The sequence below is a fragment of the Crocodylus porosus genome, unplaced genomic scaffold, assembly GCF_001723895.1.
Source record: "Crocodylus porosus isolate Cpor-Errol unplaced genomic scaffold, CroPor_comp1, whole genome shotgun sequence".
NCBI classification, from domain to species: Eukaryota; Metazoa; Chordata; order Crocodylia; family Crocodylidae; genus Crocodylus; species Crocodylus porosus.
Window position 1 is genome coordinate 11,141,167 of NW_017728886.1, and position 14,062 is coordinate 11,155,228.

At 46.5% G+C, this 14,062-nt stretch overlaps 1 protein-coding gene across 1 annotated transcript in view; it reads right to left on the minus strand.

Moving 5' to 3' along the window:
• Positions 1–14,062, minus strand: part of RHEB (Ras homolog enriched in brain) — a 45,032-nt gene that overhangs the window by 16,973 nt on the left and 13,997 nt on the right. The window contains 1 exon segment of the mRNA XM_019530326.1: positions 7,314–7,381. Coding sequence (XP_019385871.1) covers positions 7,314–7,381 — 68 coding nt within the window.

Consider the following 14,062-nt stretch of genomic DNA (forward strand, 5'->3'; position numbering starts at 1 on the left):
GGGGGGGGGGAATACAACCCCTGACATTAACATTTAGTGAGGGGAAAGTGGAAAAAATTTCTTCCTGGCACCATGGGGCAAGAAGCAAAGTCCAAAAACATGGGAAATACTGAATCATAACACAGACATCTAATTCCTAGATTATCCCTGACCACCATCTATCCACCCTCTTCTTGAACACCTCCAATGATGGAGAGTCCACAACTTCCCTAGGCTGTCTGCTGTACAGTCTCGCTGTTCTAACAGTCAAGAATGTCTTCTTCTTGATATCCAAGCTAAACCTACTTTCCTGAAACTTCAAGCCAGTCGTCTACATCCTGCTCTCTGCAGCTAGAAAGAGAAAAGGCATTCTCCCTCATCTTTATGGCAGCCCTTCAGATACCTAAAGACTGCTACTGTGCCCCCGAGTGCCTTTTCTGTAAGCTGAGCATACTTATTTCCTCCCACTTCTCCCTGTATGGATTGTCTTCCAAGCCCTTTATCATGTCACCTGCCTCTCGACCCTCTCCTACTTCTCCATATCCTTTTTTTGGAACACGGAGGCCAAAACTGCACAAAATATTCTGCAATGGTTAGGCTTCATCTAGAATAAAGAGGCACTATCACTTCCTGTGTCTTGTACCTTAATGCTCCTACTGATGCAGCCCCAAACTATATTCACCTTTTGTGTTCCTGCATCACACTGCAGAGACTCATAATTAGTCTCTGATCCATCAAGACTAGTTCTTTTTCCACAGTGTTGCCAACCAGCCACATCACTCACTTTGCATTTGCACTTTTGATTTTTCTTCCAGAGGTATAGCATCTTGCATTCACCAGCACTGAACATCATCCTGTTAGATCCAGTTCATCTTTCTGGTCTATCAAGATCCTTCTGAATTGCACTCCTGTCCTTCAACATGCTCACGATCCTTCCCTAGCTTGCGTCATCTGCAAAGTTTGCTCAAAAAGCTTTCTGTGCCAGCTTCGAAATTAAAACACATGGAACAGCACTGGGACCAGGGTGGGACTTCACTCAAAACCTCCTGTCATTCTGACATGAATTAATTTATAATTACTATGAGGAAGATGGACAACTGGCTTAACAGCCCCAAGAAAAGGGTAGTTTTGTCTAGCTCACATTTCTCCAACTTTTTTCAGAAGGTCATGTGGGACTCTCTCAAAAGCCTTGCTGAAATCCAAGTATACTACATCCACAACATTCCCTTCATCCACCCAACTAGTTATCTTGTCAAAGAAGGGTATCAAGTTTGTTTAGCATGATTTGTTTGTAGCAAATCCACACAAGCTGCTTGTGATCAGGCTTTCCTTCTCCAGATGCTTACAAAAGGACTCTATTATGATCTGCTCCAGCAACTTCCTGGGTATCAAAGCCTCCTCTGCCAATTCCTTTAGTGCTCTGGGATTAAGTTAATCAGGTCCTGCGCTGCCTTTGGTGAATTCAGACCAGTCAATAACTCTAACTTTTTTGCTGTTATCTCAGCCCTCAGTTTGTTCCCTTGCTTACCCAAATAATCCTTCTTAGCTGTCTGGTTGTGGACTTACTTTTTTTTTTTTTTTTGTGAAGACTGAGGCAAAGTAATTGTTGAGCAGCTCTGCTTTGACCGTATCTTCGATTAAGAGTTTTTCACTGGCCATTTAACAGTGGATCCACAGTTTCCTTGGTTTTTACAGGATCTCTTCCTGTTGTCCTTTATTTCCCTCATCAGGTGAAGTTCATTTTTTACTCTGCCTTCCTGATTTTATCCCTGCGAATTGCTGCTATTTCCCAGTATGCTTTCTTGGTGACCTGTGCATCTTCATAGCCTGTATGCTGTCCTTTTGCATTTGAGGCATTCTAGAAGCTTCTTATGCAGTCACATTTGCCTCTTGCCATTTCATCGCGACAGAACAGCATCTTGTTGCACTTCCAGTACCGTGTCCTTCACAAGCTCCCAGCCCTCCTGGACACCTCCTCAAGTTTGCTGAAATCCCCCTTTTTGAACTCCAGTATCTTAGTTTTGCTGACCTCATCTTTTCCCAATGCCAGGATCAAATTCCATCATATCATGATTGCTTCCTTCCAAGATTCCCACATCACCTTCAAGTCTTTCACCATTTTTTTCCTGTTGGTCAGTACAAGATTCAGGGCAGATGATGACTCCTTCATTGTATCCTCAACTTTCCGGAAGAGAAAGTTGACTTCCACAAAAGTTAGGAATTTACTTTACATTTTATTTTTGGCTGTATGATTCTTCCAGCAGATATTCAGAACATTAAAGTTTCTCACCAATACCATCTCATAACTTTGGATAATATTGTTGCCTTCTTGAAGAGTGCTTAAATCCACCTGTTCTTCCTGACTTGGAGGTCTTAAAAAAATCACCATCATTATACTAGTGCTATATCCTTCACCTTTTATCATCAAGCGAATACACTCTGATCTGCTACATTTTCCTCCTGAACCAGGGAATAAGTATGTATCTCTGACATTCAAGGCATCACCACCATCTTTTTTCCCCAACCCTGTCCTTCAGAAACAAAGCATAGTCCTCAAATGTTGATATTCCAGACATAAGTAATTAGTAATCACAAAGACTTAGCAGGACAGCTCTTAAGTCCATCAAGTGCAGTTTTAAAAAAAAGTCACAACTGCACCTAAATACAGCATAAAGTTTATTTTAAGACAGCGTCATGAATTGATAATAAAGTTACTTTCAAAGCAGGCTCTCTCCACTGAGAGAGAAGTGAAACACTAACACCAAAAGATCCCCCTCCAGCGCCATGCCATATCAAAACTCTTAATTAGACGTAGCATCATCCCATCATTTATTTGAAAAAGCCGACTCCCCCACATGGCCTTTGTCTTCACAGGTTTTGAGGAAAATGACATCTCACGTACCACGTTTTAACATCTGTCCATCTCCTTGGCACAAGACTTGTTTGGATTGCAGTAGACAGTACAGAGACAGCCCTCTAAACCAGTGTTTTTAAATCATGGTTCTTTAAGATTTTTTTCCAGGGTGTAGCAATGTGGGAAAAGCCTCCATAGCCAGGTAGTGCCCCATGCACCCGGTTTCTGGGAAGGGTTGTGGCATGCGCACACAATTAGGATTTCCCAAATAAGCCTGAAGCAGGTAGGAAAGTCTGCTCTTGCCACAGCCCTTCCCATGCCCCCATGCTCCTCACGGAAACAGAGATGCACGGGATGGTTCTACCTGCCCCATGCCTGTTTCTGAGAGATTACATGGAGGTTGGCCCATGAAGAGTTGTGGCAAGAGAGGTTGTTTCTCCCTGCTTTAAGCTTGCCAGAGAACCCTAATGGAAGCAGAAGGCCATGCATGTGCCACAGCCCTTTCCCAGTCTAACTGTGCATGATGCATGCAGGGCACTTTTCCTTTGTTGCATGCCCTGGTTGTGAACCTGAGACAGCAGAGCAGTGAACTCTGCAATACGCTGAGCTTATTCAACTTAACCCAAACCACAGGTATAAGAAAAGCTGTGCAGTGCTCTGCAGCAGTGCAGGGTGAGATGTTACTGAGCTGGCCTTGCTGTTCATCTACTGGCCCATACTTTAATGTTCAAATTTCAGTGTCTTTAGGCCCTTACAGCATGGAGTAAATGGGTGCTTTACCTCCAACACTGTAGTGGGTTTGCAGCATTCCAAAGTTGACACTCCAAACCATGGACTCTTATGAAACTCTGCCAACTCCCAGTCAAAATACTTCCCCTAAAAACATTCATGCCTGAGAAACAATTAGCATTATAAAGTCCGACTGCCATATATGATTTATTTTAGGAGGTATCAGAGCTGTTCCTAATCATTATAGCTTAGAATAACACTAGGTGCTTACTTTAGTGGCAGGCTCCAACCATGACCTCATTTGCTTATGCCCCATAAGCACTCTACAAATACATGTTATCATCAGGGATCCTGGTTTTCTCCAATAACAATACCACAAATTCTCTGATAAAAAATCCCAAATCCACAATTAAAATGAAACTCCACTATATGCATGTATGTGCGTGCATGCATGTGTATCAACTGAACACAATGTTTTATTGATACATTTATGATTTCAAAGCAATTTGCAAGTCTACCAGTGCCTCAATCACTACAATAAAATAAATTCTGAATATCTGTGAATACTGGTACTTGATTTTGGGGGTGGGGGGGGGGGTTATCATGGAAAACCAGAGCTCCCCTTTCTCCCTTAGCTCACAGGTCCAGGTCCCTCGTTCCCCATCCAAAATACCCCAACCATGCTGGTGACCCTCATTTCACTCCCACAGCTCCCTAGGCCCTGCTGGTGCCCCTCGCCCCCTACACACAGCCCACTGCCCTCCCCCAGCCCTGCTGGAGGGGGTGCCCAGCTGCCAGGGCTCCAGGGCCAGGGACCCAGGCCCACAGCCTCCCTGCAGCAGCACCTGAGTCCTGGGGAAGACAATCGCCACCTCCCACAAGAGTGTCCAAGAAGAGTGGTCATTCCTTAAGGAAACGATTCTCCAAGCCCAAAGGATGACAATCCCCATATGGATCAAAGGGGGCAAGCGTGCTCAAAAGCCCCCATGGCTCACCAAAAGCATCCAGAAACTTCACAAAGCCAAAAAGGAGGCGTACACCCAATGGAAAGGAGGGGCCATCACCAAGGAGGATTATACCTCCATTGCTCGAGACTGTAGGGGGGCTGTTAGGGAGGCTAAGGCGGAGATGAAACTGGGACTAGCAACCCGGATCAAAGATAACATAATCTTTTAAATTTTTAAATACATAAGGGGTAAAAAGAAGGTACCAAGTAATGTGGGGCCTCTGCAGGACATGCTTGGAAATCTAATGCTAGCACCAGATAACAAAGCTAACCTCTTTAACAGATTCTTTGCTTCCATTTTTCTGAGCAGGGACAGGGACATCCCCCCAACTGGGATCCCGGACGGACCCAGGGGAGGCGCAGCCAGGCCCAGGATCAGTGAGGACCTAGTCAGGGAACTTCTGGTGGGACTAGACATGTTCAGATCAGCAGGTCCTGATGATCTCTACCCAGAGTGTTGAGGGAATTGGCAGAGGTCATTGTGGGACCCCGGCACAGCTTTACAAGCACTCGTGGTGCTCTGGCGAGTTGCCAGAGGACTGGAAAAGGGCCTATGTGATCCCCATTTTCAAAAAAGGGAGGAAAGAGGACCCAGGAAACTATAGGCCCATTAGTCTTACCTCAGTCCTGGGAAAGCTCTTTGAGAAAATTATCCAGGAGCACATCTGCAAGGGACCAGCAGGGGAGATTATGCTTAGGGGCAATCAACATGGGCTCATTAGAGGCAGGTCCTGACAGATCAACCTGGATGCCTTCTACGACCAGGTCACAAAATCCTTAGATGCAGGTGCTGCGGTGGACGTAGTCTTCCTGGACTTTAGGAAGGCCTTCGACACGGTCTCTCACCCCATCCTCATTAAAAAATTAGGCATCTGTGGTGTCGATGCCTACACAGTCAGATGGGTCACAAATTGGCTGGAGGGCCACACCCAGAGAGTGGTGGTGGATGGGTCATTTTCGACCTGGAGGGATGTGGGCAGTGGGGTTTCCCCAGGGCTCGGTGCTCGGGCCAGTACTGTTCAATATCTTCATCGGTGACTTGGATGAGGGGGTGAAAAGCATCTTGCTTAAATTCACTGATGACACTAAGATGTAGGGAGAACTGGGCACACTAGAAGAGAGGGACAGGCTACAACTATATCTGGACAGTTACAGGGGTGGGCGAATGAGAATAGGATGGGTTTCAATACTGACAAGTGCAAGGTGATGCACCTGAGGAAGAACCAGGAGCATACCTACAGGCTGAGGAACTCCCTTCTCATCAGCACAGAGGCAGAAAAGGATCTTGGAGTTGCTATTGATTCCAAGATGAACATGGGCCGCCAATGTGGGGACGCGGTCAGGAAGGCCAACCGCACCTTGTCACATGCATCCATAGATGCATCATGAGCAGGTCTAAGGAGGTGATCCTTCCCCTCTATATGACACTGGTCAGACGGCAGCGGGAGTACTGCGTCCAGTTCTGGGCGCCGCACTTCAGGAGAGATGTGGACAGCATTGAGAGGGTCCAGAGGTGGGCCACTCGCACGATCAGAGGGCAGCAGGGTAGGCCCTACAAGGAGAGGCTAAGGGACCTGAACCTGTTCAGCCTCCACAGGAGAAGGCTGAGAGGGGATCTCGTGGCCATCTATAAATTTGCCAAGGGGGCTAGCAGGCAATGGGAGAGTCCCTGTTCCCCCAAGCACTACTGGGAGTAACAAGAAATAGTGGCCGTAAGTTGACTGAGAGTAGATTCAGGCCAGACATCAGGAGGCACTACTTCACAGTCAGGGCAGCTAGAAGCTGCAACCAACTTCTAAGGGAAATGGTGCTTGCTCTTACCCTGGTAGTCTTCAAAAAAGAGGCCAGATTATCACCTAGCTGGGGTACTTTGACCCCAGCATTCTTTCCTGCCCATGGCAGGGGGTCAGACTTGATGATCTGCTTAGGCCCCTTCCAACCCTACCAACTATGAAACCTTGGGCCCCAAGCACCGCCCAGCTGGGCAGCAACCCCAGCCCTGCCCAACTCCCTCCCTCCCTCCCTATAGGGGCCTCAATCCCCACCCCGCTCTCCGCCAGTCTTACCTGAAGAAGCTGCTCTCCAGGCTGCCTGGGGCTGGGCCATGTGACCATGGTGACCCCTGCCTGACTGCCCTCTTCCTGCTCCCCCCCCAGCCCTTTGCAGGAACCCTGCCAGCCTGCAGAGAGCTCTTTGCAAAAATGCAAAATCTGTGCGCTTCTTCATTACAATGAAAAATCTGTATTTTTCTTAAGTAAAAGGTAAAATCAATGTTTTTTTCAGAAGGAAACTGAAAACCTGGATCCCTTGTTATTATAAACCACTACTACAGAATACAATAATGCAAACCTTTGCTTATCCATGACTTAGTCCTGCCAGTTCACCCTGATAAGAAGTCAGCCTATTTAAAGAATTCACTCTCGCCTGCCTAAACACTGGGCAAAAAGCCACATTGTTAGAGTTGACAGGTCCTCAACAGACTTTAAGGATTCTCTATTCACCCCAAACATGTAACCTTTTTATTAATTTAAGGAAATAAGTTACTCTGCAGTAGCTCTTCTAAAGTATTTGTATTCATTTGAATTAGCAGGTATTTTACTGCTGTAAGTAAAGTCTTAGAGAACCTCTTATCCAAGTGAATCATAATATTTTTGTGGTTTTTTTAAGCCGTGCTCAATGCCAGTTTAATCCTACTGGAAGAGTAACACAAGGTCTGAAAGAAGGTTCAGACAGAAGATCACTTACTTGGCCAGCTGTGTCTACTAGCTGCAGATGATATTCTTGCCCATTTACGGTGATCAGCTTTGTAAAAGCTAAGAGAAACAAGAGAAATACACTTCAGAATTAAAACTAAACAAAAAGCACAACGCCCATCCAGTTTTATAGACACCAAATGAGACGCTAGTGAAAAAAACATTTATTTTTTTAAGTGACAGAAAAGAGACTTAAACTGAACTACCACATCTATGGTTAGCTTATAGCAGATACAGCATATCATTTAAGTTTTCCCCACATGAGAACTGCACTGACTAAAGGTAAAAATTATCCAGGGCTGTAATCTCTCTAATGATTTCTTAAGCACTTAAATAGCAAGCTTGTTTGAAGGATTTGAGAAGCTCACTGTGATCATGTATTTGTATGGAAAGAGATTTACCTGAATGCCAGCCAGTGTCAAAAGACTTACACAGGCTCTTCTGTTTAAAGCTAGTTCAAATGCAACTAGTTTTGCAAATCTACCTAATGAGTGAACCACCTATAACTTCAGGCACAAAGGAATTAAAGTAGATTACTCTGAAGTGTACAAAAATAATGCTGAGACTCAAAATCGACTTGAAGCTGTTATGCCACTATTTTAAACTAAATGTAGTCATCACGGCACATTTGATCCACAATCAGGAAGTACATTCAGTACCACGGCAGATTAGAATATCATTTGTCTTTCATGAAATGCCAAAGCACATCCTGAACAGAGGATCTGTGATAGCCTTAACTCAACGACTTCTTGCTTGTGGGTGTACTAGAACTGTAAATGTTAGTGTAATTTAAGCTAGCTGTCAACAGGAACATGTGAGTAAATACTACAGACAACACAGCATGGAGCTAAGGTCAAGGCTGTGTTTTGATACAATGTTGTGGGCCAAAATTAGGACAGGAGGCAGATCATTTTGGAAGAACAAAGTTAAAAGAAACAGGATGCCAGCAACATTAACTATTTCACTGCTACAAAAAACAGGTCTCACATTTTCTGACCCATTTCCAACAGCTTCCCCAGATACTGCAAGGTATATGCCCCTTACTTATCTGCTAACATTTTTAGTTACTTTTTTGATAACCCCCAAGAGGTAAATGATGCGGATTTCTCCACTACACTGAAAGTAAAGCATAGACAGCTGAGTAAATTGAAAAGAATAAAAGGCACTGGACTCCAAGAAAGTCAAGACCATCTGAAGACACTGCAAGAGGAAAGAATAGCTCAGCTGGTTAAAGTGTGGTGCTAATGGGCATGTGTAGACAAAACTGGGGCCCTAAATTGAAGCAGTGGGTTTTAAAAAACACCGCTTCAGTTTCGGGCTGATTAAACCCATGTGTTGCACACACACCTTACCCACCTCTCCAGCGGGGAGGGGAGGCCAAGCTGCATGCAGATGAAGTGGTCCCTGACCTGTGGGGCGGGGTGGGGATTGGGAGTTGGTGCTTTCCTTCCAAGCAGCGGCGATCCCCTCCCCCAGGCAGACATACCCACAGGCACCCAACTCGGGTGGTCCCAGGGGGCACCACAGCTGTGGAGGGAAGCACCAGTCCCCCACGCAGCTCAGGCAGGCTCGGGGGGGGAGGAAGGGGGGAAAAAAAAAAGATATCAAGCTCACTGCTTTTCTTGGGCAGAGCCTGCTTTCCCAGGCTGCTGCCAGGCTGCCTGCAAGGCTTCCACCAGAGCCGTGGAGCTGCACAGAGCCCAGTACTTCGCTCTGTGGCTGTATGGGCAGCAAGTGCCCCAAGTCACTTAAGGCACATTACACCGTCAATTTCCTACAGCAGCTGGAATTAACGCGCAATATGCCACCGAGACAGGCAAACGCTGACACCATTAAAAGCAGCACAAAAGCATTTAACTCGCTTTAAAGTGTCGTGCGCATATGCCCCTTGTTTCATCTGCACACAGCCAATAACACCAAGGTCACAAGCTCATTCCCCAGCTGGACTAGTGATCTGATCCCTTCCAGCTAAGTCTTGTGTGCAAGAAGAATGTTGAATTTGAGCAGCCAGTAAAAATTTAGGGCAAGCAGGTAGACCATGACAAAGTCCTGCCTACAAGCTAAACCAACAGACCCTCTGAATACATAGTTTAATGCTACTTCAGTAGCTAGAGATTGCAAACAGCATATATTCACATGCAGCCCTCTCTACAAAGTACAGCAAGTTCTGCATCCATCAGCACACCTGAAAGCTGGGGGTTTCTGTGTAATGATCGGATGTCACCCCAACATGTCCTCTACCTTTTTTAGAGTAAGAGTCCAAGGAACACAACAATTAAGTTTTCAAATGAAGCAAGAACAGAATGCAAGAGGATAAAGGAAAAACCCAAGAGGCAAGCTTGTTTGTTCAGGCAACCACCTGACTATTCAAGAGGACCAAAACCCAGTCCATTAAGCATTTTTTCCCTACCATATCATAGCACTGTGCAGTTAAATATCTTGGAAAGTTAACACTAGCCTCCATATGTGCTTTTACATAATTATCTGAAGGGGATGAAACAGATGGTAAATCTTTCAGACTGTTCTAGAAAACCAGCCTATATTAGAATCAAAGACATTTTCCTCAGTACTAGAAGTGAACAGTGTCAGACTAGGAGAAAGGAACCACACACACTGAAGGAGTTACCAAGTAATAGGAGCAAGAGACTTGGAGAAGACAGTGCTATAAAGCTGGTAAGACAAGAACAACCTACATCAGCCAAACAGCTCAGCACTCATCTGTTACATTTCCTGCTCAAACTCATTTTGAGCAGCGCTCTTGTAATGTCCTGAACTCGGAACCTGCAGCTACAGTGAAGCAGATTTTCACCTTCTCTCGTCCATCTATAAAAGCAGATTTGGGGCATTCAGTCTTCCTGCTTTCAATCCAATTGGATGTCACAGACAGGTGTTCCTTTCAAGTACACTCATGAGCAAGACAAAGAAAGTTCAGCGAAAACAGTTCCCAGTTTTGGGAGGGGGCCGAAACCTAGATTCTAGTTGGTTTTTGACCAAACTAGCCACCGCACTAAGTCAGAACCCAGCTCTAGTAGCTCTGTTTCTGTGCAACCTGGACCCCATTTAACTGTTTCAACAGCTGGGGTCACAAGTCTTAGTATGGGAACTGTTGGTAGATATCCATGAGGCTTTTGCATTAGTACTCCGCTCCTCTGGACTGATCAGAGAAAAATGAAACAGATCAAGTTTCTGCATTTGTAAGCCTTTTCTGGCTGCTACTGTCTGTAGCCTTGTCATCACTGCAGTATTCGCTTGAACTGAAGTGAATATTACCCCAGCCCAACTGCTGAGCATACAGGTTCTTAATTTAAGTGACAGTAAGAACTTGAGTTAAGTGGGCCTACAGGGGGTTGGGGTTTGTATTAACGAAGCTCAAATTAACAAGTCAGGTTACTACACCAGCACCCCACAACTGCTAACCTAATACAGACAAAGCTCAGGCTGTTTGATGTGGTCACTTACCTCAAGCCAACCTGGCTCAGTACAAATAGCCCTGCTCTCAAGAGACCTGAAGATGATTCCTTGTACCACAGGAGCGACCATTAGTTTGCACATGAAAATTGGTTTAGGATGACAATTATCCTTAAAATGGACAGCTAAGAAAAGGAAAGTTATTCCCACAAGCTTATCAACTGATTATTAACTAAAGTTTCTGTAGGGTATTACCTTACAAACCTGTGCCTGGGGTTCTCATCTTCCTTCAGACCTTCTCTCCTTGCCTTCTGCACATCCCTAAAGGTAACTCTTACTACACTATTCTCAAAAGGCAGCAATGAAAAGGTCCCTTCTGAAACCCATGACCCATCCGTATTTTACAGAAGAGCTGAAAGTGTTGTAAGATCTCCTGGCTGGAATAGTTCATTTTGTGCAAATTAGGCTCAGCTAAAAGTTGGAACACTCTATTTACCTCAATGTTGTCCGGAGTCAAGTAGGGGCGCAATGAAATTTTTGGGGCCGATACTGATAACTGATTTTTAAGGAGGCATATCAGCCAATACCAACCGATTTCCAATACGCAGCCGGGAAGCTCGGAGAGCAGTGTCCAGCTGGTAAGTATGCTGTGGTAGAAGGGATGGGGGAAGGGAAGCCCCTGCAGATCCAGGCGCCCGCATTAAGGGAGTGGGGCAGGGGCTTCTGCTGCTGCACACACCCTGGGGTGGGGGGCACATGGCCCTGGATCTGCATGGGGCAGGGTGGCTGCCGGGACTGCACCAGGCTTTTCTTGGTGTGGGCTGGGCCAGGCAGCAGCAGTGCTGGGAGCAGGCCTATGGTGGAGCAGGGGGGCTGCAGCCACCCCAAAATTCACTGTAGGTCCCCCAAACCCCACTCCCAGTGCTGCCACCACCCAGCTCAAACACAGCCCAGCCCCTGCCAGGAAGAGCCCAGCACTAATCCCAGCCCACAGTGGCAGCCCGTCCCACCCTGCCCCACCCCATGCAGATCCAGGGGCACGTTCAGGAGCCCCAGTGCAGAACCTGCTAGCGCTGTCTGCAGCTGACACTGCCGTTCTCCCAGTGCAGTGGAAACTCCCGCCCAACCTAGCAGCAACAGCTGAGGACCCAGGAAGGAGCTTCTCCTGCACGGGACAGGTGGCAGCGTCAGCTGTAACACTGCTGGTAGATTCTGCTTAAGGCTCCGGAACCTGCTGCCTGCCCACCCAAGAGGCCCCCAAAATTCATTAAGTGACCCTCTGGCTGAACTAATATCCCACCCCAATGTAGTTGGATGTTACAGAAGGATTTTGCATTCAGAAAAATTGAAAAGAACACAGAAAAGGTAGACAAATTTGCAAAACCCAGACAGTTATACAAGTACAAATTGTGCAAGAAAATCAAAACTTGGGACAAAAATTTCAGATACTAGCCCAAGTGGTTCTAAACCTTTTTAGAATTGACCCCCCCCTGTAAAAATGCCAGCTTTTCACTTTTCCTTGTCTTTTCACTACAGAAAAATAACAGAGCAATTCTGCTGCTGCAAATAACTCAAAAAAGACCACAACGGGGCAGAATGTTTTTAACATTGTGGATTCGCATATGAAAAAACTCTGGATTTATCATGTGAAGCACTTAGGTGTACAAACATGATAACATTGTTCAGTACCCTATGGTACCCTTGAGAGGATCTCAAGTCATCCCAGGGTGCCATAGCACCCTAGGTGAGAATCACAGCCTGATTAAAAACCTTAGTTTAAATTCACTGATGTTTATACAAGAGATGCCCCATCACAGGGGCAAGTGACTTTTCTGACTCCAGGAATCACACTCAGAAGTGTCCTAACTCAAAGCTCTCTTTATGAGAGAAAAATGGAAATACTGTCTGGGGCCTTGAGGGCACTGGTAGTGGTCACTGTCTGCTATCAGGAAAGCCACGTCAGCTGATAGTTTTGCCTCTCACATAGCCTGATCAAGCTTGGCCGAGACGTATAATGAATCTGCTTGAACCAAAACTAAAGGAAAGAAACTCAGTGAGGTCTCCCCAGATTGAGCAAGTGGTGAGCAGAAACTCCTGAAAAGTAGTATCTTTAGAGAGAGGGGAGCACTCAGGAATGCCCCTTCTAGAGGTATCCTTACCAAATTCAGTCACCCAAGGCAAACCTGCAATTACCAACAGCAATCAGACAGACACATACTGACAACATACGCAGGCATGAAGGACAAGACTCCTCTGACAAACTTACTTAGGCAGCATTCAAATAGGGAGGGTCAGTCAGATTCCTACAGAAAGACAACCTGAAAACGGACATCACAATAGACCAGGAACAAGGAGATTTAGCCTATCCTGCCTCCAGAGACAATTTCTGGAACACAGTCCAACTGGCATTCCCACCTGCATCCACATACTGCTCAACACATGTGGACAGCAACGATGGCCAACTTGTCTTTAATAGTGGGAACCAACCTTAGACTGGAAGTTCTCCTCAGCCAGGTCACAACCACTTCTAGGTTCCAGTAGTCCTCTTAAGTGCACTGGCCAGAAACCAGGTGTCAAATGAAACTGTTACCTGGACCTCAGGAGTTAGCATGGCTCAGAAAGAACATCAGACTCCTTTGGAGTAGAGTGATGAAGTAGTGGGAGAGGCTGAGCACCTATACATAGGGACCACTGGAATTTGGACCAGAAATGCACTGTGCAGCAGCTCCTTTAATCTTGCAGTTTCCCCTGGACATCCCTCAGCACTGATTAATGGAGGGGACCCCTTGGCTCCACCACTTGCCCCTGATCAGCAGGGATCTGGGTTTTGTTTCCCATGGAAAAACTGAGAAAACTGCAGATTTTACTTCTTACCAGAGGCAAATGCGGATTTCTCACTTTACTGGAGAACGCCGCGGATTTTGCAGTTTTGCGGCAAGCCCTCTGCAGGCTGGCAAAGTTCCAGCCCTTAAGGGGCTGGGAGGGAGTGGGAGGAGGGCAGTCAGGCAGAGGGTGCCACGTGCATGTATATGCACACGGCTGCCAGGCAGCCTGGAGAGGATCTCCCGCAGGTAAGTGGAGAGGAGGGCAACTGTGGCCCCCATAGGGAGGAAGAGAGTTGGGCAAGGCAGGAGCTGGGGCTGGGGTTGCTGCCCAGCTGGGCAGTGCCTGGGGCTTGGGGCCCAGCACTGCAATGAACAGGTGTAGGGCCCCAGCAGGGAGCAGGACGACAGCACAGACGGGACAGTGCAGGACAAGAGCAGGGGTGGGAGGGAGGGAAGTGACGGGCACCAGCAGGGCCAGGGGGCTGTGGGTGGGAAGTGAGGCTTCAGG